At 48.2% G+C, this 27017-nt stretch overlaps 1 protein-coding gene across 1 annotated transcript in view; it reads left to right on the forward strand.

Moving 5' to 3' along the window:
- The first annotated feature begins 16660 nt into the window (after nucleotides 1–16660).
- The window catches only part of oprk1 (opioid receptor, kappa 1), a 77505-nt gene continuing 67148 nt past the window's right edge, over nucleotides 16661–27017 (forward strand). Inside the window, exons 1-2 of the mRNA XM_070875790.1 lie at nucleotides 16661–16694; nucleotides 16918–17188. Of these exons, the coding sequence (XP_070731891.1) occupies nucleotides 16926–17188 (263 nt within the window). The 5' untranslated portion in view covers nucleotides 16661–16694; nucleotides 16918–16925. The remainder of the gene's footprint in view (nucleotides 16695–16917; nucleotides 17189–27017) is intronic.

Raw genomic sequence — 27017 nt, forward strand, 5'->3', positions numbered from 1 at the left:
TAGAGTGGAAGCAAGTCTTCCTCGACTGCCTATGATGATGACTTAGGCCATCCAACTAATAATGATACAGCTGTGTAGCTATATTTTGGCTGTTTTCATAAGGTCTAATTTTCTTCTGCGTCTGTTTCCTGGTCCAATGGATATAATTGTGTTGACCTTGGCTGTCATGTCTTGATGGCCATATTGCATTGCTATCCTATGGGGAGGGTGCAAAGCAGTGCATTAGCACTTCTATTTTGCCAGCCATCAAACATGGACGCTGGAATTTTCCCAGTCCCGAGTGTGTGGCTTTGGGGCCAGGTCAGCAGTAAAAATCATTGAAATTGCCGGCGCATCCAGAACCCGCGAACTTCTGCGTTGAACTTGAGTGCATTGCCCAGTATGCCTGCTCGGTAGAAGTGGGTGACCTCATTGAAGTACTTAAATGCTTGCTGAGAGACATTTAAGAGGCTTTTTGACATCAGGTTTTGGCTTTAACTTCTTGAGCACGGGATTCATGCACCTTGGGAACCATGCCTGTGAACACAGGCGGAAGTTAAGTGGGCAATGTGAGATAGTTGGGAAAAACACACACATGCTCCCACATTACACCTGCTTTCTTGCCGAATGGAAAGGCTAGTCACTATCAGAACACTGAGGGATTGGGCCTTGGAGCTCCACTTTGCCTGCCATCTATTAAATCATCATGGGTGTTGTCATGTATCCAAACATGTTTACTGCTTGTACTATTACATATGATGTGCCACCAGAGGGTACTACTATGGGAAACTTGTACACCAGCTGTCTGGTCACTAAAGTGTGCCACCAGAGGGCACAGCAGTGGGAGACTTGTAGGTTACCTGTACAGGTGTGCCAGGACTAGTATAAAAGGCAGGCCTCCATGTGTGATGCTCACTCTGGAGTTACATTAAATGGACTAAGGTCACTACAGTTCAAGTACAATGCAGCGAGACAGAGGGAAACAAAAAGGAGACAAAAGCAAAAGACAGAAAGGAGATGAGGAAAAGTGGAGGGCAGAGAAACCCAAGGCAAAGAACAAAAAGGGCCACTGTACAGCAAAATTATAAAAGGACAAAGGGTGTTAAAAAAACAAGCCTGAAGGCTTTGTGTCTTAATGCAAGGAGTATCCATAATAAGGAGGATGAATTAACTGTGCAAATAGATGTTAACAAATATGATGTGATTGGGATTACAGAGACGTGGCTCCAGGATGATCAGGGCTGGGAACTCAACATCCAGGGGTATTCAACATTCAGGAAGGATAGAATAAAAGGAAAAGGAGGTGGGGTAGCATTTCTAGTTAAAGAGGAGATTAATGCAATAGTTAGGAAGGACATTAGCTTGGATGATGTGGAATCTATATGGGTGGAGCTGCAGAACACCAAAGGGCAAAAAACATTAGTGGGAGTTGTATACAGACCTCCAAACAGTAGTAGCGATGTTGGGGAGGGCATCAAACAGGAAATTAGGGGTGCATGCAATAAAGGTGCAGCAGTTATAATGGGTGACTTTAATATGCACATAGATTGGGCTAACCAAACTGGAAGCAATACGGTGGAGGAGGATTTCCTGGAGTGCATAAGGGATGGTTTTCTAGACCAATATGTCGAGGAACCAACTAGGGGGGAGTCCATCTTAGACTGGGTGTTGTGTAATGAGAGAGGATTAATTAGCAATTTCGTTGTGCAAGGCCCCTTGGGGAAGAGTGACCATAATATGGTGGAATTCTGCATTAGGATGGAGAATGAAACAGTTAATTCAGAGACCATGGTCCAGAACTTAAAGAAGGCTAACTTTGAAGGTATGAGGCGTTAATTAGCTAGGATAGATTGGTGAATGATACTTAAGGGGTTGACTGTGGATGGGCAATGGCAGACATTTAGAGACTGCATGGATGAACTACAACAATCGTACATTCCTGTCTGGCGTAAAAATAAAAAAGGGAAGGTGGCTCAACCGTGGCTATCAAGGGAAATCAGGGATAGTATTAAAGCCAAGGAAGTGGCTTACAAATTGGCCAGAAATAGCAGCGAACCCGGGGACTGGGAGAAATTTAGAACTCAGCAGAGGAGGACAGAGGGTTTGATTAGGGCAGGGAAAATGGAGTATGAGAAGAAGCTTGCAGGGAACATTAAGACGGATTGCAAAAGTTTCTATAGATATGTAAAGAGAAAAAGGTTAATAAAGACAAACGTAGGTCGCCTGCAGTCAGAATCAGGGGAAGTCATAACGGGGGACAAAGAAATGGCAGACCAATTAAACAAGTACTTTGGTTCGGTATTCACTAAGGAGGACACAAACAAACTTCCGGATATAAAAGGGGTCAGAGGGTCTAGTAAGGAGGAGGAACTGAGCAAAATCCTTATTAGTCGGGAAATTGTGTTGGGGAAATTGATGGGATTGAAGGCCGATAAATCCCCAGGGCCTGATGGACTGCATCCCAGAGTACTTAAGGAGGTGGCCTTGGAAATAGCGGATGCATTGACAGTCATTTTCCAACATTCCATTGACTCTGGATCAGTTCCTATCGAGTGGCAGGTAGCCAATGTAATGCCACTTTTTAAAAAAGGAGGGAGAGAGAAAACAGAGAATTATAGACCGGTCAGCCTGACCTCAGTAGTGGGTAAAATGATGAAATCAATTATTAAGGATGTCATAGCAGCGCATTTGGAAAGAGGTGACATGATAGGTCCAAGTCAGCATGGATTTGTGAAAGGGAAATCATGCTTGACAAATCTTCTGGAATTTTTTGAGGATGTTTCCAGTAGAGTGGACAAGGGAGAACCAGTTGATGTGGTATATTTGGACTTTCAGAAGGCTTTCGACAAGGTCCCACACAAGAGATTAATGTGCAAAGTTAAAGCACATGGGATTGGGGGTAGTGTGCTGACATGGATTGAGAACTTTGTTGTCAGACAGGAAGCAAAGAGTAGGAGTAAATGGGTACTTTTCAGAATGGCAGGCAGTGACTAGTGGGGTATCGCAAGGTTCTGTGCTGGGGCCCCAGCTGTTTACACTGTACATTAATGATTTAGACGAGGGGATTAAATGTAGTATCTCCAAATTTGCGGATGACACTAAGTTGGGTGGCAGTGTGAGCTGCGAAGAGGATGCAATGAGGCTGCAGAGTGACTTGGATAGGTTAGGTGAGTGGGCAAATGCATGGCAGATGAAGTATAATGTGGATAAATGTGAGGTTATCCACTTTGGTGGTAAAAACAGAGAGACAGACTATTATCTGAATGGTGACAGATTAGGAAAAGGGGAGGTGCAACGAGACCTGGGTGTCATGGTACATCAGTCATTGAAGGTTGGCATGCAGGTACAGCAGGCGGTTAAGAAAGCAAATGGCATGTTGGCCTTCATAGCGAGGGGATTTGAGTACAGGGGCAGGGAGGTATTGCTACAGTTGTACAGGGCCTTGGTGAGGCCACACCTGGAATATTGTGTACAGTTTTGGTCTCCTAACTTGAGGAAGGACATTCTTGCTATTGAGGGAGTGCAGCGAAGGTTCACCAGACTGATTCCCAGGATGGCGGGACTGACCTATGAAGAAAGACTGGATCAACTGGGCTTGTATTCACTGGAGTTCAGAAGAATGAGAGGGGACCTCATAGAAACGTTTAAAATTCTGATGGGTTCAGACAGGTTAGATGCAGGAAGAATGTTCCCAATGTTGGGGAAGTCCAGAACCAGGAGTCACAGTCTAAGGATAAGGGGTAAGCCATTTAGGACCGAGATGAGAAGAAACTTCTTCACCCAGAGTGTGGTGAACCTGTGGAATTCTCTACCACAGAAAGTTGTTGAGGCCAATTTACTAAATATATTCAAAAAGGAGTTAGATAAAGTCCTTACTACTCGGGGGATCAAGGGGTATGGCGAGAAAGCAGGAATGGGGTACTGAAGTTGCATGTTCAGCCATGAACTCATTGAATGGCGGTGCAGGCTAGAAGGGCCGAATGGCCTACGTCTGCACCTATTTTCTATGTTTCTATGTTTCTAATACATTGCCTCGTGGAGTCATTATCAGAGCTTCTAAAGACATAACAATTGGCGACTTGATTATGGACTTTCATGTGAAAATAGCTAACCTTGGTATGTTGCAGCAGTTCGCCGATGGTGATGATTGAGACACCTTTGTGGAAAGGCTTGACCATTTCTTCACAGCAAACGACCTGGCAGGCGATAATCCGGCTACACTGGCTGATAAGCGCAGAGCTATCCTGCTAACCAGTTGTGCGCCCTCCGTCTATGGCCTCATCAAGGACTTGCTGGCACCAGCGAAGACAACGACCAAGACATCCGAGGAGCTTGTAATGCTGATCCAAGAACAACTCAAGCCCAAAGAGAGCATCTTCACAGTCAGACACCGGTTTTATACACACCGATGGCCCGAAGGCCAAGAAATTGCGAAATATGCTGCAGACCTCAGGAGGCTGGCCGCACCGTGTGATTTTGGCAACCACCTCACCGAAGCACTGTGGGATATCTTTGTCATTGGAATCAGCCATGAGGGCCTTCTTCATAAGCTACTATCTGCGGACAGCACAGTCACACTGCAGAAGGCCATCTCCATGAGCCAGACATTCATAACCTTGACCTGTGGCTCTAGGCGGATGACTCATCATCAGGACTCAAACCCGGCAAGTACTGTACACAGAATGGCGCCTTTTAGCGGCTGGACTGTAGAAAGTGAATCTTCTCAGGGGAGAGAGAACAGGCCCCCGAGTCCCTTAACTCAGTCCACCGAGGGGGGGCTAGTTGAGTAGCTCCATGCTAGCATTGCGGAGGGAATCACAGAGCTCACCAGTGCCGTTTTAAAGACTATGTGTGTAAAGGCTGCAGCACAAAAAGCCACCTCCAGCGAATGTGTAAATGAAATATGACTCACTGTGTTGCTGAAGAGTCTGCAGGTGGCCATGAATCCACCGCGGATTATGAAGCGATAGTCAGAGAGGCAGCTCAGCCCCATGATGAGGCATATAGCATGTTTATCTGCACCACAGAATGTTGCCCGTTGCGGATGGAAGTTGAGATAAACGGCGTCCCAGTCTTCATGGAATTGGACACAGGGGCGAGCCAGTCAGTAATGAATCAAGAAGCCTTTGAGAGGCTATGGGACAATCAAGCTGAACGACCCAAGTTGGTCCCGGTTCAGGCAAAGCTGCGCACCTACACCAATGAACTTATCCCAGTCGTTGGTAGCGCGGATATAAAGGTACTCCATGACAGCGCAGTGCACAAGTTACCCCTGTGGATTGTTGCAGGCGATGGACCAACGCTACTTGGAAGACGGTTGATGGAAAAGATCCTTTCGAGCTGGGAAGATTTCATCCCTCCAGCGATCAACGTCCCCCACGCTCAGAGGCAAAGCAAGCCCCCACCTGAGGTTGGATCCGGCACTGGAGAACAGACCAGCATAGCACCCGAGGCACAGACCGCTCAGCACGACTGCGTGGAGATGATCCAGCTGGGACGACCCGAACGCACCTTCCAGGCTCCAGTGGCAGGACTCCGGAGGAAGAAAATCAGATCCAAAGGCGACTTCCCAGCTTCGGTGGCAGAACCCGGGGAGAAGAGGATCACAGCGGTCGACATCATGGATGGAAGAAAGATGGCGCCCAAACCACGAGGTGAAGCGCTGAAGAAAAAGATGGCAGCAGCCAGACCACGAGGTGCAGCGCTGATGGAGCAACACGTGGCACCAAGCGAAGAAGATGGTTGGGGTAAAGATAGCAAGGCTCTCTTAAAGGAGGCCAGAAACCCACACTTAAAGGGACAGGTCCACATTCTCAATCAATGTAATAGCAACTGTGAGTTAAATGTAAAGCTTGTAATTGATGATCAGAGTTTTATACATGTAATAAGCAAAGGAAAGTCGTGCGATTGCAATCAGAGCTACAGTTTATCCACCATGAGTAATGAAACGTTGCATGCTGTAGGATTTCAACTGCATTCAGTTAATGTATTGGGCAAACACCCATTGGAAGCACACAGATCCAGCCGGCTACCCGATGCTGTAGTCTGCACCCCTGGGACCAGAGTGGTGCACCACGGAGTGTGGCCACAAATAGCTAAAATAGACAAGCTGCAGAGCAAACGATCTCAGGAGGGCAATGGCACCGGTATCGATACCCTGCCCCTGATCGGCTCCACCTCTCAGGCACCCGATGGCACCAGCCGCCATAAGCCTGAAAGAACAAACCGCGCTAAAGCACAGCCCCCAGACCCTATCGCCACGGAGGCTACACCCGGGAACGAAGGGTCACCCGCAACGGTTCTCCCAAATGGGACCGGGACCAGCCAAGATCCCAAACCAAATAACGCCCAGGCAAGCGAGTCAGTAGGAGCAGCAGCGACCCAAGGTGCAAGGAAAGGACAGGGAGGTCACAGGCATTTGTGAGCCTGCCTGACACTAGGAGCAACGGCAAAGACCCCGAGAGCAGGCAACTTGAGCCAACCAGGTTCCCACTGCCAGCACTGGATACCGTGCCACCACCAGACTATCTGGACACCATCCAGCAGTTCTGGCACTAGTTTGTCCTCACGCACTGTTGCTGACACCAGTACTGATTCCAAGTATGTATCAAGTATGTACCTCACCAGTCAAATGTACTTGCCTCACAACTGTACCACAAGTGTAATGATGTAAATGCACATTTTTTTTTCTGGACTTGAATGTATATGAATGTAATGAGCCACTGGCATAATCTATATGTGGTGGGTGGGGGAGAGAATGGAGTGGTCATGGACGCACAATCAGAAACCACCAGCACCTCTACTGCCAATGAAACACCACCCACTCACCCAAGATGGAAGCGACCCTCCAAGGGTCAACCAGATAGAGCTAAGCCCAGTGCACAGTCAATGCATGAGGGCAATTTGCACTAAGGACTTGGAGGAGAGTGATGTCATGTATCCAAACATGTTTACTGCTTGTACTATTACATATGATATGCCACCAGAGGGCACTACTATGGGAAACTTGTACACCAGCTGTATGGTCACTAAGGTGTGCCACCAGAGGGCACTGCAGTGGGAGACTTGTAGGTTACCTGTACAGGTGTGCCAGGCTTAGTATAAAAGGCAGGCCACCATGTGTGATCCTCACTCTGGAGTTATATTAAATGGACTAAGGTCACTATAGTTCAAGTGCAATACTTTGCCTCATGGAGTCGTTATCAGAGCATCTAAAGACATAACAATTGGCAATGAGATTACGGATTTTCACGCGAAAATGGCTAACTTTGGTACGTTGCAGCAGTTCACCGATGGGGATGATTGGAATGCCTTTGTGGAGAGGCTCGACCATTTCTTCACAGCAAACAACCTGGCAGGCGATGATCTAGCCACACTGGCTGATAAGTGCAGAGCTATCCTGCTAACCAGTTGTGGGGCCACCGTCTATGGCCTCGTCAGGGACTTGCAGGCACCAGCAAAGACAACGAACAAGACGTCCGAGGAGCTTGTAACGCTGATCTAAGTACGACTCAAGCCCAAAGAGAGCAGCCTCACAGCCAGACACCGGTTTTGCACCCACCGATGGTCTGAAGGCCAGGAAATCGCGAAATATGCTGCAGACCTCAGGAGGCTGGCAGCACCGTGTGATTTCAGCAAACACCTCACCGAAGCACTGCAGGATATCTTTGTCATCGGAATCGGCCATGAGGGCCTTCTTCATAGGCTACTATCTGCGGATACCACAGTCACACTGCAGAAGGCCATCTCCGTGAGCTAGGCATTAATCACCTCGACCTGCGGCTCTAGGCGGATGACTCATCCTCAGGACTCAAACCCGGCAAGTACTGTGCACAGAGTGGCACCTTTTAGAGGCTGGACTATAGAAGGTGAATCTCCTCATGGGAGAGAGAACAGGCCCCTGAGTCCCTTAACTCTGAGGGAGGCTAATCGGTTAGCACCATGCTGGCGTTACGGAGCAAATCACCGGGCTCACCAATGTCATTTTAAGGACTATGTGTGTAAAGGCTGCAGCACAAAAAGCCACCTCCAGCGAATGTGTAAAAGAAATAGGACTCACCGTGTTGTTGAAGAGTCTGCAGAGGGCCATGAATCCAGCGCGGATTATGAAGACGTGGTCAGAGAGGCAGCTCAGCCCCACGATGAGGTGTACGGAATGTTTACCTGCACCACCGAGTGTTCCCCGTTGAGGATGGAAGTTGAGATAGATGGCGCTCCAGTCTTCATGGAGGTGGACACGGGGGCGAGCCAGTCAGTAATGAATCAAGAAGCCTTTGAGAGGCTATGGGACAATCAAGCTAAATGACCCAAGTTGATCCCGGTTCAGGCAAAGCTGCGCACCTACACCAATGAACTTATCCCAGTCGTTGGTAGTGCGGATGTAAAGGTACTCCATGACGGTGCAGTGCACAAGTTACCCCTGTGGATTGTTGCAGGCGATGGACCAACGCTACTCAGAAGAAGGTAGATGGAGAAGATCCATTGGAGCTGGGAGGATTTCATCCCTCCAGCGATCATCAGCTGTGACCCGGGGCGTAAGGAAAGGACGGGGAGGTCACAGACATCTGTGAACCTGCCCGACGCTAGGAGCAACGGCAAAGGCCCCGAGTGCAGGCAACTTGAGCCAATCGGATTCCCACTGCCAGCACTGGGCACTGCGCCGCCACCAGACTACCTGGACACCATCCAGCAGTTCTAAAACTAGCTTGTCCTCATGCACCGGTGTTGACACCAGTACTGATTCCAAGTATATATCAAGGATGTATCTCATCAGTCAAATGTACTTGCCTCAGAACTGTACCACAAATGTAATGATGTAAATGCAATTTTTTTTTTCTGGACTTCAATATATATGAATGTAATGAACCACTGGTATAATCTATATGTGGGAGGGAGAGAATGAAGTAGTCATGGACAAACATTCTCGCAAACAGAAACCAACAGCACCTCTACTGCCAAAACACCACCTACTCACCCAAGATGGAAACGACCCTGTAAGGGACAACCAGATACAGCTAAGCCAAGAGCACAGTCACTGTATGAAGGTGATTTGCACTCAGGACTTGGGGGAGAGTGATGTCATGTATCCATACATGTTTACTGCTTGTACTATTACATATGATGTGCCACCAGAGGGCACAACTATGGGAAACTTGTACACCAGCTGTATGGTCACTAAGGTGTGCCACCAGAGGGCACTGCATTGGGAGACTTGTAGTTTACCTGTACAGGTGTGCAGCATAAAAGGCAGGCCTCCATGTGTGATGCTCACTCTGAAGTTACATTAAATGGACTAAGGTCACTACAGTTCAAGTACAATACATTGCCTCGTGGAATCATTATCAGAGCATCTAAAGACATAACAGGTGTCACTTATACTGTCTCACCTTGGAACTCAGAATCAGACCAAGTTGAGCCACAGCACCAACAACACCAACAACACCAGCCACACCAGCAGCAGCAGCCACAACAGCAGCCTTATCCTCCAGGACCTGATGCTCCACAGGAGGCGATACCCCCAACACAGGGTATACAGGCAGAGGATGAGCTTCTTCAACATGACTGAGCAGCACTGCTTCAGGACGCTCAGGCTATCGCGCCAGATCAGAAGAACATAAGAACATAAGAAATAGGAGCAGGAGAAGGCCATATTCGAACCTGCTCCGCCATTTAATATGACCATGGGTGATCCGATCATGGACTCAGGTCCGCTTCCCTGCCCGCTCTCCATAACCCTTTATTCCCTTATCGTTTACAAAACTGTCTATTTCTGTCTTAAATTTATTCAAGGTTCCAGCTTCCACAGCTCTCTGAGGCAGTGAATTCCACAATTCCACAACCCTCTGAGAGAAGAAATTTCTCCTCAGTTTTACATGAGTGGCCCCTTGTTCTAAGATTATGCCCTCTACTTGTAGTCTCCCCCATCAGCGGAAACATCCTCTCTGCATCCACCCTGTCAAGCCCCCTCATAATCTTATACGTTTCGATAAGATCACCTCTCATTCTTCTGAATTCCAATGAGTAGAGGTCTAACCTACTCAACCTTTTCTCATAAGTCAACCCCCTCACCTCTGTAATCAACCTAGTGAATTTTCTTTGAACTGCCTCCAAAGCAAGTATATCCTTTTGTAAATATGGAAACCAAAACTGCACACAGTATTCCAGGTGTGGCCTCATCAATATCCTGTACGACTACAGCAAGACTTCCCCACTTTTATACTCCATCCCTATTGTGTTCCTAACACAGATGAGACTGCACACAGGGAGGTTAAAGTAACAGTGACCTCAATCTTTATTAAGACACTTCTGAGTGAGGAACAGGCCTTAGGGGCTGGCTTATATACAGTGCTCCCAAGGGATGCTGGGATCCCTTGGGACTTCAGGGGATCTGCTCCCTGGTGGCGGAACATGGAAGTGCATGCTTTATAGATACACATCATCACTCCCCAGCAAAGTCAAAGTGAAAACTATTTACAAGGTGAGGCGGTCGGGAGCTTTTCTTTCCTTGGTAGACCGTTTCAGTACAAATGTCTGTTTTGGTGTGTTGGCTGTGTCCTCACTGGGCTGGCGTGTTGTTGGCCCTGCAGGGCTGCTGGGTGAGCGTGGCCTTGCTGGGCTGTTGGGCATGATGGGTTCAATTTCCTGGTCCGGGGTGGTGTCGTTGATCCTTTGGGTGTGTGTTGTGGGCTCGAAAAAGGTGGTGTCTGCTGTGGGTTGTTCGGGGCAGTCTGTGAACCGCAGCCTCGTTTGGTCCAGGTGCTTTCTGTAAATTTTTCCATTGTCTAATTTGACTACAAACACCCTAATCCCTTCTTTAGCTATCACCGTGCCCACGATCCACTTGGGACCATGTCCATAGTTTAGCACATACACAGGGTCATTCAGATCAATTTTACGTGACACAGTGGCGCGACCATCGTTTACATTTTGTTGCTGTCGCCTGCTCTCTACCTCATCATGCAGGTTGGGGTGAACCAGCGAGAGTCTGGTTTTAAGTGTCCTTTTCATGAGTAGTTCAGCCGGGGGCACCCGTGTGAGCAAGTGGGGTCTCGTGCAGTAGCTGAACAGTACTTGGGACAGGTGGGTTTGGAGTGAGCCTTCTGTGACTCATTTAAGGCTCTGTTTGATTGTTTGTACTGCCTGCTCTGCCTGCCCATTGGAGGCTGGTTTAAACGGGGCCGAGATGACATGTTTGATCCCATTGCAGTCATGAATTCTTTAAATTCGGCACCGGTGAAACATGCCCTGTTGTCACTGACCAATATGTCAGGCCGGCCGTGGGTGGCAAACATGGCCCTCAGGCTTTCAGTGGTGGTGGTGGTGGTGCTTCCCGACATTATTTCACATTCAATCCATTTTGAAAAAGCATCCACCACCACCAGGAACATTTTACCGAGAAATGGGCCCACATAGTCGAAATGGATCCTCGACCATGGGCTGGAGGGCCAGGACCACAAACTTAGTGGTGCCTCTCTGGGCGCATTGCTCAACCGAGCACACACACTGCATTGCCGTAGACAGGATTCTAAGTCAGAGTCGATACCGGGCGTGGGATCTGGCTATCGTTTTCATCATTACTATACCCGGGTGTGTGCTGTGGAGATCCGAGATGGGTAGCACTACACGGTTACCCAACAACTGCCAGTCTGCTTGAATGGACAGCTCATCCTTTCGGTGCTGGAATGGCTTGCTTAGCTCTTGCATTTCAACGGGGATGCTGGCCCAGCTCCCATGCAGTACACAGTTTTTTACTAGGGACAGCATCGGATCTTTGCTGGTCCAAGTCCTAATCTGACGGGCCGTGACGGGTGATTTATCATTTTCAAATGCATCCATGACCATCAACAAGTGTGTGGGCTGCGCCACTATCAACAAGTTTGCAGGCTGCGCCATTTCTACCCCGTGGTAGGCAATGGTAGCCGATTGAGAGCATCCACACAGTTCTCGGTGCCTGGCCTGTGGCGGATGGTATAGTTATATGCTGATAGTGTAAGTATCCACCTTTGTATGCGGGCTGAGGCATTAGTATTTATCCCCTTGTTTTCAGTGAACAGAGAGATGAGGGGCTTGTGATCGGTTTCCAGTTCAAATTTGAGGACAAACAGGTACTGATGCATTTTCTTTACCCCGAACACACACACTAATGCCTCTTTCTCAATCATGCTGTCGGCCCTCTCGGCCTTGGAGGCATAGGCGACAGGTTGCAACTTCCCCGCAATGTTAGCTTGTTGTAATACACACCCGACTCTTTAATGACGATGCATCACATGCGAACACAAGTCTTTTACACGGGTTATACAATACAAGCAGTTTGTTGGAGCATAAAATGTTTCTGGCTTTTTCAAAAGCAATTACTTGTTTTTTTCCCCCATACCCAGTTCTCACCTTTACGCAATAACACATGTATGGGGCTCTAAGGGGGTGCTTAAGCCTGGTAGGAAGTTACCAAAATATTTGAGGAGTCCCAGGAACGACCACAGCTCCGTGATGTTCTGTGGCCTGGGCGCATTCCTGATAGCCTCTGTCTTGGCATCTGTGGGCCAAATGCCATCCGCCGTGATCTTTCTCCTCAAAACTCCACTTCTGTTGCCATGAAGACGCATTTCGACCTGTTCAGCCACAGCCCTATGCGATCCAGTCACTGGAGGACCTCCTCCAGGTTTTGTAAGTGCTCGACGGTGTCCTGACCCGTGACCAATATGTCGTCCTGAAAAACCACTGTGCGTGGTACTGACTTGAGTAGGCTCTCCATGTTTCTCTGGAAGATCGCTGCAGCCGACCGAATTCCAAACGGGCATCTGTTGTAGATGAACAGTCCCGTGTGCGTGTTGATGCAGGTGAGGCCCTTCGAAGACTCCTCCAGCTCCTGCATCATGTAGGCCGAAGTCAGGTCAAGCTTGGTGAACATCTTGCCTCCTGCCAGCGTCGCAACTTGGTCGTCTGCCTTAGGTAGAGGATATTGGTCCTGTAGCAAGAAACAGTTACTTTATAATCACCGCAAATCCTGACCGTGCCATCATTTTTGAGTAATGGAACAATTGGGCTGGCCCACTCGCTGAATTCCACTGGGGAGATGATGCCCTCGCGTTGCAGCCTGTCCAGCTCGATTTCCACTCTCTCCCTCATCATGTGCGGTACCGCTCGCGCCTTGTGGTGAATGGGTCATGCCTCTGGGACCAAATGGTTCTGCACCTTCGCCCCGGAAAAGTTTCCAATGCCTGGCTCAAAAAGGGAAGGAAATTTGTTAAGAATCTGGGTACATGAGGCCTCATCCACATGTGATAGCGCTCAGATGTCACCCCACGTCCAGCGGATTTTGCCCAGCCAGCTCATTCCAAGCAGTGTGAGGTCATCGCCTGGGACAATCCAGAGTGGCAGTTCTTGCACCATGCCCTCATAGGTGACCATGGCGCTGCCCAGGACAGTGATAAGCTCTTTGGTATACGTTCTCAGGTTGGTGTGAATTGGGCTCAGGTCTGAGTGCCTTGTTGCACCACAGTCTCTCAAACATCTTTTTACTCATGATGGATTGGCTAGCGCCAGTGCCCAGTTCCATGGCTACGGATAAGCCATTCAATTTTACATTTAGCATTATAGGTGGACATTTCAGCGAAAATGTGTGCACCCCGTGTACTTCATCATCTGCCTCCTCTCACTGAGTCTCGAAATTGCTTTGATCCACCATGGACCGATTTTCCTCTGCCACGAGGTGGTTAGCAGGTTTTGCAGATCGTGCAGCTCATCTGCAAGCTCATCGGAGGTGCCCCATTGTTCCACAGCTCTTGCAAACATACCCTTTGAACGGAATGAATCGGCTGAATGGAAGCCTCCACAACGCCAACAAGGTGTGAATTGCCTTGCATTCATCCTTTGTTGTGGACTCTGAGTCATCTGGGTCACCTGAGGCCAGCTGGCAGTTGCAGACTCGTGGTTTCTGCCCTGTACATTTCTGCTCACAAACACAGTTCCAGTTAATATATAAACATTGCTAGCACTTGTGTGCTGAGAGATTTGTTTGGTGTTATCACTGGTGGACATAAACACCTGAGCTATCGCAATGGCCTTACTGAGGGTCGGTGTCTCTTCAGTCAAAAGTTTTCATAGAATGGTCTCTTGGCCAATGTCCAGTACAAAAGTCTCTGATCATTTGCTCCAGGTAGCCATCAAACTCACATTATCCTGCAAGTCGCCTTAGCTCGGCGACGTAGCTCGCCACTTCCTGACCTTCAGATTGCTGGCACGTGTAGAACCGATACCTCGCCATCGGCATGCTCTCCCTCGGGCTAAGATGCTCCCGACCCGGTATACACAGCACCTCATATGACTTATCTATGGGTTCCACTGGAGCCAGAAGATTCTTCATGAGGCTGTAGGTCGGTGCCTCGCAGACCGTGAAGAGGACCACTCTCCTTTTTGCAGCGCTTCCTTCTCCGCCCATCTCGTTGGCTACAAAGTACTGGTCTAGCCGTTCGACATAGGCTTCCCAGTCCTCACCCTCCGAGAACTTCTCCAGGATGTCCATAGTTTGCTGCATCTTTGCGTTGGATTCGTATACTTGGCGGCAGTTGTTGTGTTCCTGACACAGATGAGACTGCACACAGGGAAGTTAAAGTAACAGTGACCTCAGTCTTTATTAAGACACTCCAGAGTGAGGAACAGGCCTTAGGGGCCGGCTTATATACAGTGATCCCAAAGGATGCTGGGATCCCCTTGGACTTCAGGGAATGCTCTCCCTGGTGGCGGAACATGGGAGTGCATGCTTTACAGATACACAACAATTCCCTTTGCAATAAAGGCCAAGATTCCATTGACCTTCCTGATCACCTGCTGTACCTGCATACTATCCTTTTGTATTTCATGCACAAGTATCCCGCAGGTCCGGCTGTACTGCAGCACTTTGCAATCTTTCTCCAATTAAATAATAACTTGCTCTTTGAATTTTTCAGTGCATGACCTCACACTTTCCAACATTATACTCCATCTGCCAAATGTTTGCCTACTCACCTCCCATCTTTGTATCGTCGGCAAACTTGGCTACTTTACACTCAGTCCCTTTCTCCAAGTCGTTAATGTCATTGCAAATATTTGTAGCTTTCTGGAACAAGACAGACTACCCAGAGGTCCTGGTGGACACACCTTACTGGTGGCTGTCAAAGTTACCAGCACCCTCAACTTCATCACCTCAGGCTCCTTCCCAGGATCTGCAGCAGACATTTGCGGGATCTCGCAGTTGGCTACCCACAGATGCATCACCCAAGTGACGGATGCCATGTTTCACAAGTCAGGCACTTATGTAAACTTTGCCACTGATGAAGCCAGCGTTAGTGAGCGGGTGCTCGGCTTTGTGGCTGACTTCCCACAGGTGCACACACTGAACACACGTGGCCATGAAGACACCCCCAAGCTCATCCAAGAGTGTTTGTCAACTGCAAAGGCTTCCGCTCCCTCAATGTGCAGCTCGTCTGCAACCATAAAAAGATTATGCATGTGGTGCTCCAGATTCCCTGGCAACTGTCATGACTCTTTTGTGCTGCACCAGTCCACCCTTTCCTCAGCTCTTTGCACCTCCAAACAGACTTACCGGCTGGCTACTTGAAGACAAGGGCTATCTACTGAAGACTTGGCTCAAGACACACTTGAGGAGGACAAATACTGAGGCGCAGGAGCCACATGTTCACCAGATATGTCATAGCATCCTACCCAGTTCTGGTGTAGATGTAAATACTTTTCAATAATGTACAGCTTCAACTCTTGGAATAAAACTCCCTTTATGGTTCTGCCATTTCAATTGCAATTAACGTAAATACGCGTATCACAGCACTGGACAATCTGAAAATTAGAAAAACACCACTTGCAGTCATCAAGCAAGGACCTTTCAGGTAACATTCAAAATAGCCTCCTGAGAGGATTTTTCTTCACTTTAATTAATGTCATGTCATGCACACATACTCCGTGCAGTGGAGTAAATGAATTTCATACTAATGCCACGAACTGTCTTTTTTGGAAAAGATTCAAGGCGGCGGGTGTATTAACATGTTTAGGGATGCGAACTGAAACAGATAACAAATCGATAAACCAGTTTTGTACATGCCACCTTTTATCAATACTCAAACTGCAAACTTGAACATTTGTTTTTTAGGAACAGGCTTTTTCATCTTTAGAAATAAAAAGGACGAAGAAATAACTTATGTGTAGACACGGGATCCTGCAAGTCCATTAAAAGATCACCAACGCGCTGAAGGATAAGTTGATGTGTCGACTGATACAAATGCAAGAAATAAGTACTTTAAGTGCATGAATTAGAATGGGCGCTTGCTAGATTTAGTTCACCATCAGTTCCTTAATATAAGGTTGCTATGGCAAGCTCTGAAAAGTGGCAGTCAGTGAGGTGCCTGTGAGGTTTTATTGAAGATATACCAAATTCTCCGAATGCAATAAACGCCTCCAGCGATCTGCGTCCATTAAAGAGCGTCATCGAGTCGATGTCACGTTGGATTTCAACTGCTGCAGCCCAGAAGCAGCAGCAAGACGGAGAGACGCTACCGGGGACACGCTGCCAGTGCTCAGATCCTGCAGCAAAGATCCCTCGCCCTTCACACCTCACCGTGCACACATCCAAAGTTGAGCAGTGAGAACGTGAGGCTTCTCCCCGCTCAGTTTACTGACACATGGAAGCTTTCAGTTTCGTCTCTTCAATTAACCTGGTCTAAGAGTTGGTAATCGAGCTTGGTTTTGTTTAATTTACCTTTAGCCAATAATATGTCTGTATCCTGATCCTTTATGTTCAGTATTTGAAGTTTTCCTCCTCGGCGGTTTACGATTTATATGTAGATTTCTGCTTACTTTTATTCTAATTATTTTTTATTGTAAATATCCTATATTTTTCGGTTGAAATAATTGTCATATGTTTCCTTATTTGTTTTTGTTTTTCTTCTTGAGAGGCGACAATGGGTACTCCAGTGGTAATTACGAGGGAAGACCTGGGGTCCAAGTGTATGTTACACTCCTCTGACGAATGTAGTCCTGGCGATATCCCAAACAGTACTTTCCCACCCATGTCTTACTATTGGGAAAACAGCACCGACTTCCTTGACATTCACAGAAACGGCGCCGTGGGCAGCCTGATCCCCATCATCATCACCGCTGTCTACTCGGTCATTTTTGTAGTGGGTTCGGTGGGCAACTGTCTGGTTATGTACGTGATCGTCAGGTAAGAAGCTTCAGTTTGTTTGTCCCTCTGGTTCGCCGTTTCCACGGTAGAATGTTGAAGTTAAAGTTTCGGGGAAACCAAACGGACAAAGTAAAGATTAGTTCTGGGAAAATCTAGCAACTGTAATAAGTGTTAAAGTAAAGCAGTGAAAGAAAAGTAATTTGGTGAAAGTCTCAATGGAAAATAAACAATTGCCATTGGTGTAACCTTTGTGAGGTGGAATATAAATGGTTCATAGCAGGTTGTAGATTAATAGTCATAACATACACGGTTGTCATGGGAAATTGGAGTTTAATGCAACTTATGTAATTATTTTATTGCTGCATTCAAAGAACACACATTTAACACAATTACACGAAGACCAGTGCACTACCAATGATAATGAAATCCCTAAATCTCTATAAATTCGACAAGAAGGCTGGTTAGAATTGCAACGCCCCCAGATGGGAGCACTCGGTAGCAATCGACAGATGAATCCAGATAGTTCTCACAAACAATTGGATATTTATCCGTCTCAAATGCTACTACAAAAATGTATACACATTAATTAGAGGTTGTGTTAATAATGTCATTATATTTTTATACATGGAGAGATTCAAATGTATTAATAAAATAATACTGCATATGTTGGAAATCTGAAATGAAAGCAGAAAATGCTGGAAACGCTCAGCAGGCAAGGCAGCATCTTGATGAAAGGTCATCGACCTGAAATGTTAACCCTAGCTTCCTTTCTTCACTATTGCTGCCTAACTTGCTGAATGTTTCCAACATTTTCTGTTTTAATATAAGATGTAATAATTTTTGTTGAGAGTTGGTTTGTGAGGCAAATCTGTTTTATATTATGAGCACATAAAGTTGGTTGCACAAAAGAGCTGATGTAGCAGGAAGAAATTGCCAGTGTTGCACTTAAGCATACAAAAACATGCTTCCCTGAAATGAAGACTAACTTCTCCATTATATAGAAAGTAGGGTCTTCAGTTTCTTAGAGTGTGCTGTACCCCAGTGTCCGAACAATCCAAATCCTAGTTGGAAGTTAATCACCTATTAACTTTGGCTCCAAAATTAATAATGGGGCAATTGTCAACTGCTTTATTCTTGCCTCAAAAATGAGAGATCAGCAGCTGACAACCGAGGGCGGGATTACCTTAGTCACCCGGTTGATGCCCAAGGGCTACCTGATGCAATTTTCAGGTAAGACTGCAAATGGGTGAGCATTACACTTGGCTGTTTGAGGGGAAAGGTTGCTTAGCTTTGCAATTCAGGGTCCTAGTTTGCAATTTTCCAGTACAAATGGTTATGCTCCATTTGCACCAGGCAGAACAGCTCCTCCTGGCTCTACAAATGTATTGCGGTCTGCTGCTGGTGCATGCTCACCATCCCCCCCACGCCTTCCCCTCCCCACAGCCCCAGATTGGCTCCTCCTTCCCTGGCCTGACCTGCTGGCTGGCTCAGGATAAAAATTGGCCTATTTCCTGACCTCCCACAATTGGCGAGCTGCAGTGGAGTTGCCTTTTGGCGCCTGCAACTTTGTGGTTACATTCAGATAAGTTCTGAACGTTAAAATGTGTTTTGGCTGTCTTTGTGTGGGCAGAGTGGCCACTCTCACCAACTTCACACCCATTTTGGGCAGAAGTCAAAAATTCCCCTCCAAAAACGTCCACAGTGAAGTCAATCCACAGCATTTTCCTCTGTATTTTACCACGTTGATTGAATTGAACAATATACCCACACTATACCAACTGTTTGTTCAATACAGTACTCTCTTTCTTTTCAGAGGATGTGTTGTGTTCGGCAACCACCTGTCATTTGCCCATGTGGGTAGAATGAAGTTGCCACATTCATATTGGTTATCATTGGGGAGTTCAATAGGTTTATCAAAAAAGCAGTTTGCATATATACAAAAAGACATATGGGCTTGATTTTCAGCTGATTTGCATCCCATTTAGTGCATCGGTGGGGCGCAAAAATGAATTTTTTAGGCGTGAAATGAGGCACATAAGATTTTGTGCCTCGGCGGAACTTTCGCCAATGGTTTTGCGGCGGTGCTAAAACTTACCACCCCGCCAATGTTTTGATTGGATGACGTAAATCATCGTGCATCGCCATGCTAGCGCCCCGGGGGGAACTTTCGAGCAGGCGGACCCAGGGCGCACCAGGCACTAACGGCACCATGTTGAAATTGGAGGAGAAAGTCACAGTTGTGAGTGATTAAAAGCATTGGGAGAAGAACGCTATGTTACTGCATACTTTTGATTCTGAAGTTTGTGAGTTTCTAGTTTGTTTTATAAAGGACATTTAAGGATATTTTTAAAGATGGGGGCCATGCTAGGTCAGGAGCCAGTAATCCTAGCTGCTATATTGATACGGCTTCAAGCTGGAATAAAGCGTATTGTTGATAATTTGCGATGTAATTGAAGAGGTTGCAGATGTATGGGGAGGAAGCCTTACCCCCCCAATGAGTTTACAGGAAACATCGCTCATACCTCCACCTCTCTGAGACACAGTGCATTACAAGGCTGTGCTTCTGAAAAGAGGTGGTCACAGAGATATTCCAGCTCATACAGGTAGACCTACACAGCCTACCAACAGCAACAGGACTGCACTGCCCGTCGAGGTGAAGGTGACTGTGGCACTTGCCTTCTATGCCTCCGGTTCCTTTCAGGCATCAGCGGGGGACATATCCTCCATCTCACAGCATGCTACACATTGCTGCATATACAAAGTGACTAATGCACTGTACGCATGCAGAATGGACTTCATAAAATTCCCAATGACCAGGGAGAGCCAAAGTTAGAGGGCTGTAGGTTTTGGACAATTTGCTAGCTTCTCCAAGATTCAGGGTGCACTTGACTGTATGCACATTGCCCTGTGAGCAACTTTACAGAATGCAGAGGGTTTCCGAAACCAAAAGGGATTCCACTCCATGAATGTACAGATCGTCTGCGGCGATACTCAGCACATCATGACAGTCAGTACCCAATATCCAGGGAGCATCCACGATGCTTTCATCTTGCGTGAGAGCAGTGTCTGACGCATGTTCGAGCGTCAATCACTAGGCCAGAGCTGGATGCTTGGGGACAAAGATTACGGCCTCGCCACCTGGCTCATGACCCCCCTCCAGAACCCTCAGACAGAAGCCAAGCATCGCTATTGTTGTGTATCTGTAAAGCATGCACTCCCATGTTCCGCCACCAGGGAGTGCATCCCCTGAAGTCCCAAGGGATGCTAGCATCCCTTGGAAGCACTGTATATAAGCCGGCCCCTAAGGACTGTTCTTCACTCTGGAGTGTCTTAATAAAGACTGAGGTCACTGTTACTTTAACCTCCCTCTGTGCAGTCTCATCTGTGTCAGGAACACAAAAACTGGCGATGAGTACACGAATCCAACACAAAGATGCAGCAAACTGTGGACATCCTGGAGAAGTTCTCGGAGGGTGAGGACTGGGAATCCTATGTCGAACGGCTAGACCAGTACTTTGTAGCCAATGAGATGGACGGAGAAGGAAGCGCTGAAAAAAGGAGAGCAGTCCTCTTCACGGTCTGCGAGGCACCGACCTACAGCCTCATGAAGAATCTTCTGGCTCCAGTGGAACCCACAGGTAAGTCGTATAAGGCACTGTGTACACTGGTTCGGGAGCATCTTAACCCGAGAGAGAGCATGCCGATAGCGAGGTATCGGTTCTACACATGCCAGCGATCTGAAGGTCAGGAAGTGGCGAGCTACGTCGCCGAGCTAAGGCGACTTGCAGGATAATGTGAGTTTGATGGCTACCTGGAGCAAATGCTCAGAGATATTTTTGTACTGGACATTGGCCACGAGACCATCCTACGAAAACTTTTGACTGTAGAGACACCGACCCTCAGTAAGGCCATTGCGATAGCACAGGCATTTATGTCCACCAGTGATAATACCAAACAAATCTCTCAGCACACAAGTGCTAGCAATGTTCATATATTAACTGGAACTGTGTTTGCGAGCAGAAATGTACAGGGCAGAAACCACGAGTCTGCAACTGCCAGCTGGCCTCAGGTGACCCAGATGACTCAGAGTCCGCAACAAAGGATGAATGCAAGGCAATTCACACCTTGTTGGCATTGTGGAGGCTTCCATTCAGCCTATTCATGCTGCTTCAAAGGGTATGTTTGTAAGAGCTGTGGAACAATGGGGTAAAACCTGCTAGCCACCACGTGGCAGAGGAAGATCAGTCCATGGTGGTTCAAAGCAATTTCGAGCCTCAGAGAGAGGAAGCAGATGCTGAAGTACACGGGGTGCATACATTTTTGCCAAAATGCCCACCTATAATGCTAAATGTAAAATTGAATGGCTTACCCGTAGCCATGGAACTGGACACTGGCGCTAGCCTATCCATCATGAGTAAAAAGATGTTTGAGAGACTGTGGTGCAACAAGGCACTCAGACCAGGCTAAGCCCCATCCACACGAAACCGAGAACATACACCAAAGAGCTTATGACTATCCTGGGCAGCGCCATGGTCAAGGTCACCTACGAGAGCACGGTGCACGGACTGCCACTCTGGATTGTCCCAGGCGATGGCCCGACACTGCTTGGAAGGAGCTGGCTGGGCAAAATCCGCTGGAACTGGGACGACATCCGAGCACTATCACATGTCGATGAGGCCTCATGTACCCAGGTTCTTAACAGATTTCCTTCCCTTTTCGCGCCAGGCATTGGAAACTTTTCCGAGGCGAAGGTGCGGATCCACTTGGTCCCAGAGGCACGACCCATTCACCACAAGGCGCGAGCGGTACCTCACATGATGAGGGAGAGCGCGGAAATCGAGCTGGACAGGCTGCAACGCGAGGGCATCATCTCCCCAATGGAATTCAGCGAGTGGGCCAGCCCGATTGTTCCAGTACTCAAAAGTGATGGCACGGTCAGGATTTGCGGCGATTATAAAGTAACTATTAATCGTTTCTCGCTACAGGACCAATACCCGCTACCTAAGGCATACGACCTATTTGCGACGCTGGCAGGAGGCAAGACGTTCACCAAGCTCGACCTGACGTCGGCCTACATGACGCAGGAGGAGTCTTCGAAGGGCCTCACCTGCATCAACACGCACAAGGGACTGTTCATCTGCAACAGATGCCCGTTTGGAATTCGGTCGGCTGCAGCGATCTTCCAGAGAAACATGGAGAGCCTACTGAAGTCGGTAACACGCACAGTGGTTTTTCAGGACGACATATTGGTCACGGGTCGGGACACCGTCGAGCACCTACAAAACCTGGAGGAGTCCCTCCAGCGACTGGATCGCACAGGGCTGTGGCTGAAGAGGTCAAAATGCATCTTTATGGCAACAGAAGTAGAGTTTTTGGGGAGAAAGATCGCGGCGGACGGCATTTGGCCCACAGACGCCAAGACAGAGGCTATCAGGAATGCGCCCAAGTCACAGAACGTCACGGAGTTGCGGTTGTTCCTGGGACTCCTCAACTATTTTGGTAACTTACTACCGCGGTTAAGCACCCCTTAGAGCCCCTACATGTGTTATTGCATAAAGGTGAGAACTGGGTATGGGGAAATAAACAAGTAATTACTTTTGAGAAAGCCAGAAACATTTTATGCTCCAACAAGCTGCTTGTATTGTATAACCCATGTAAAAGACTTGTGTTAGCATGTGATGCATCGTCGTACGGAGTCGGGTGTGTATTGCAATAAGCTAACGTTGCGGGGAAGTTGCAACCTGTCGCCTATGCTTCCAGGAACTTGTCTAAGGCTGAGAGGGCCTACAGCATAATTGAGAAAGGCATTAGCGTGTGTGTTGGGGTAAAGAAAATGCATCAGTACCTGTTTGGCCTCAAATTTGAGCTGGAAACCGATCACAAGCCCCTCATATCCCTGTTCGCTGTCCGCCACAGGCCAGGCACCGTCAGATGCTCTCAGTCGGCTACTATTGCCCACCAGGGGGGTGGAAATGGCGCAGCCTGCAAAATTGTTGATGGTGGCACAGCCCGCAGACTTGTTGATGGTCATGGATGCGTTTGAAAATGATAAATCACCTGTCACGGCTCGCCAGATTTGGACTTGGACCAGCCAAGATCCTCTGCTGTCCCTAGTAAAAAAACTGTGCACTGCATGGGAGCTGAGCCAGCATCCCTGTTTAAATGCAAGAGCTAATCAAGCCATTCCAGTGGCAAAAGGATGAGCTGTCCATTCAGGCAGACTGCCTGTTGTGGGGTAACCGCGTAGTGCTACCCAAAAAAGGCAGGGAGACGTTCATCTCGGATCTCCACAGCACACACCGAGGTATAGTAATGATGAAAGCGATAGCCAGATCCCACGTGTGGTGGCCCGGTATCGATTCTGACTTAGAGTCTTGTGTACGGCAATGCAGCGTGTGTGCTCGGTTGAGCAATGCGCCCAGAGAGGCACCACTAAGTTTGTGGTCCTGGCCCTCCAGACCATGGTCAAGGATCCATGTCGACTATGCGGGCCCGTTTCTCGGTAAAATGTTTCTGGTGGTGGTGGATGCTTTTTCTAAGTGGATTGAATGTGAAATAATGTCTGGAAGCACCACCACCGCCACCATTGAAAGCCTGAGGGCCATGTTTGCCACCCACAGCTTGCCTGACATACTGGTCAGTGACAATGGGCCATGTTTCACCAGTGCCGAATTTAAAGAATTCATGACCCGCAATGGGATCAAACATGTCACCCCGGCCACGTTTAAACCCAGCCTCCAATGGGTAGGCAGAGTGGGTAGTACAAACAATCAAACAGAGCCTTAAATGAGTCACAGAAGGCTCATTCCAAACCCACCTGTCCCAAGTACTGCTCAGCTACCGCACGAGACTCCACTCGCTCACAGGGGTGCCCCCGGCTGAGTTACTCATGAAAAGGACACTTAAAACCAGACTCTCGCTGGTTCACTCCAACCTGCATGATCAGGTGGAGAGCAGGCAGCAGCAACATAATGTCAACGATGGTCGCACCACTGTCACGGGAAATTGATCTGAATGACCCTGTGTATGTGCTAAACTATGGACATGGTCCCAAGTGGATCGTGGGCACGGTGATAGCTAAAGAAGGGAGTAGGGTGTTTGTAGTCAAACTAGACAATGGACAAATTTGCAGAAAGTACTTGGACCAAACGAGGCTGTGGTTCACAGACTGCCCTGAACAACCCACAGCAGACACCACCTTTTTCGAGCCCACAACACACACCCAAAGGATCAACGACACCACCCGGACCAGGAAATTGAACCCATCACGCCCAACAGCCCAGCAAGGCCAGGCTCACCCAGCAGCCCTGCAGGGCCAACATCACGCCAGCCCAGCGAGTGCACAGCCAACACACCAGAACAGACATTTGTACCGAGGTGGTCCACCAGGGAAAGAAATACTCCCAACCGCCTCACCTTGTAAATAGTTTTCACTTTGACTTTGCGGGGGAGTGATGTGTATCTGTAAAGCATGCACTCCCATGTTCCACCACCCGGGTGTGCATCCCCTGAAGTCCCAAGGGATCCCAGCATCCTTTGGGAGCACTGTATATAAGCCAGCCCCGAAGGCCTGTTCCTCACTCTGGAGTGTCTTAATAAAGACTGAGGTCACTGTTACTTTAACCTCACTGTATGCAGTCTCATCTGTGTCAGGAACACAACAGCTATAATGAGAGCCACGCAGACATATGCAACATCATTGAACAGACAATTGGAGTGCTCAAGCAGCGCTTCCGATGCCTGGACCACTCTGGAGGCTGCCTGCAATACTCCCCTCAGCAGATCTCTGGTGTGCTGCATGCTACACAACTTCACAACATCATGAGGGGACAGGAATTGCCAATGGGGATTGCAGAATCTCCTCAGGAGAAAGGGAGGAGGAGGAGGAGGAAGACAAGGAAATAGAGCCTGGCGAAGAACCCACGCCACCACCACCATCACAGGGGAGGCATCGTGGAGATTTCGCCGCTGCAAAAGCCTGTCGTCGGTAACTCATAATTCAATGCTTTGCTTGAAGAGTGAACGGCATGTTTGACCGTTGCCTGGCCACTCTATCCCACCATGTTGACTATTCCCCCTCTTATTCTGCAAATGAGACACTGCACAGGAATGGTTAAGGTGCACAAAAAAATGTATTAAACTTTGTAACATTCTAAACTTTGTAACCTTTATTGTGAGACTTAAATAAAATAAAATAAAATTAGCTGCATCCAGCAGTGTGATAATTCAACAACATTAACAGCAAAACAACATAATCCAGTGTAACATAATAATACTGTAACATAAAACATACGATGCATTCAGCATCAACAACATAATGCAGCAACATCATATCCTGCCCCACTATTTTTTCTCACCGTCTTTTGCCCCCCCCTTCCTCTTCCCCTCCCTTGCCTGCTGCTCCTACCCAAAGTGATACCAAGATGGCGTGCTGTGTTGGGGGAGAGACAATGGAGACACCATCTGGGGATGCACTGGATCAGCTTGTGGCATGGAAGGCCCGCCTTCTGACAGGCTAGCCTCTTCATCAGCGTCGCTAGTCACAGGTGGTTTGGGTTTGGGTGTGATGGTGGGGAACGCAGAGAGTATGGCGGCATACTCTGAAGCAGTGCTTGTGCCTTTGATACGCCATATTCCACAAGGGTTCTGTTGTGTATCTGTAAAGCATGCACTCCCATGTTCCGCCACCAGGGAGTACATCCCCTGAAGTCCCAAGGGATCCCAGCATCCCTTGGGAGCACTGTATATAAGCCGGCCCCTAAGGCGTGTTCCTCACTCTGGAGTGTCTTAATAAAGACTGAGGTCACTTTCACTTTAACCTCCCTGTGTGCAGTCTCATCTGTGTTAGGAACACAATAGGTTTGTGCCACACTCCCCTGATTCCACTGTCACTGCTAGAGGCCACCAGCCCTGTGTGGGCAAGTTTGGCCTCGCTGGTATCACAGCTCGCACTGATAATCTGCAATCCTACCTCCATAAAGGTAATTTTCAGACTGCCTATGCTAGCTGAAAGCTGAAATCCTACCCAAGTCATCAAGGAGCTGACAACTGACCTGAATGCTCTCCCTGTACATTTCCACCATGTCCAGTTCCACGTCTGCCTGTCTGTCAGCAGACCGACTTTGCCGACTCACCCTCTGGAGAAATGGCATGTGGGATTCAACCCCAACACTGCATTGCTGCACACCACTGGTCCCAGGAGTCCAGGATTTGTCAAACCCCGAGAACATCACGTCGTCTTCAGAGGAGCTGAGTGTCGGGGGTGGAGCAGGGGTGGATTGATGCTGCGCCGGAGTCAGCTCATCCATATCCTTCTTTTCCTCCTCCTCCAGATGATGGCCTGATGTGTCGTCGTCCCTTGAGGGATGCTGCACCTGTGACTGGTCATCTGGAAGTAGAAAGCAACAAATGAGTGGTTAGCAGCAGGGGAGGGGGCAGGGTGACATAAGGAAGGTCGCATAGCACAGGCTCATTTGAAGGACGCCGTCGCTCCATTATATGGACTCCAGAGGTAGTGCAGGACAATTCTCCGACCCAGCCCAGGGAGTGTACAGGACTTACCCTCAGTTTCCAAGTGGGTGTCAGCGCCCCCAGTGGCAGCTGCCCAACCTGTGATGCCAATGAGGCCTGCCACTCTGTCCTCAATGTCCACGAGTGGCAGGGTCTGAGGCGAACTGCCGCCTATCCGCACCTCCTCGCGGCAATTATGTGACTTCTTTGCGTGCAAAGATGAAAATGGGAATGGTTACAAGAGGATCCATCTGCTCTTGTGGCACAGATAACCACCAATGAACTTATACCATACTGTCTGAATGTAATATAGTCCTCTGTTTAATGGCCTTGGAAGATGCACGTGGTTTATCAGGAG

Source organism: Pristiophorus japonicus, chromosome 1 (assembly GCF_044704955.1).
Source record: "Pristiophorus japonicus isolate sPriJap1 chromosome 1, sPriJap1.hap1, whole genome shotgun sequence".
Classification (NCBI taxonomy): domain Eukaryota; kingdom Metazoa; phylum Chordata; class Chondrichthyes; family Pristiophoridae; genus Pristiophorus; species Pristiophorus japonicus.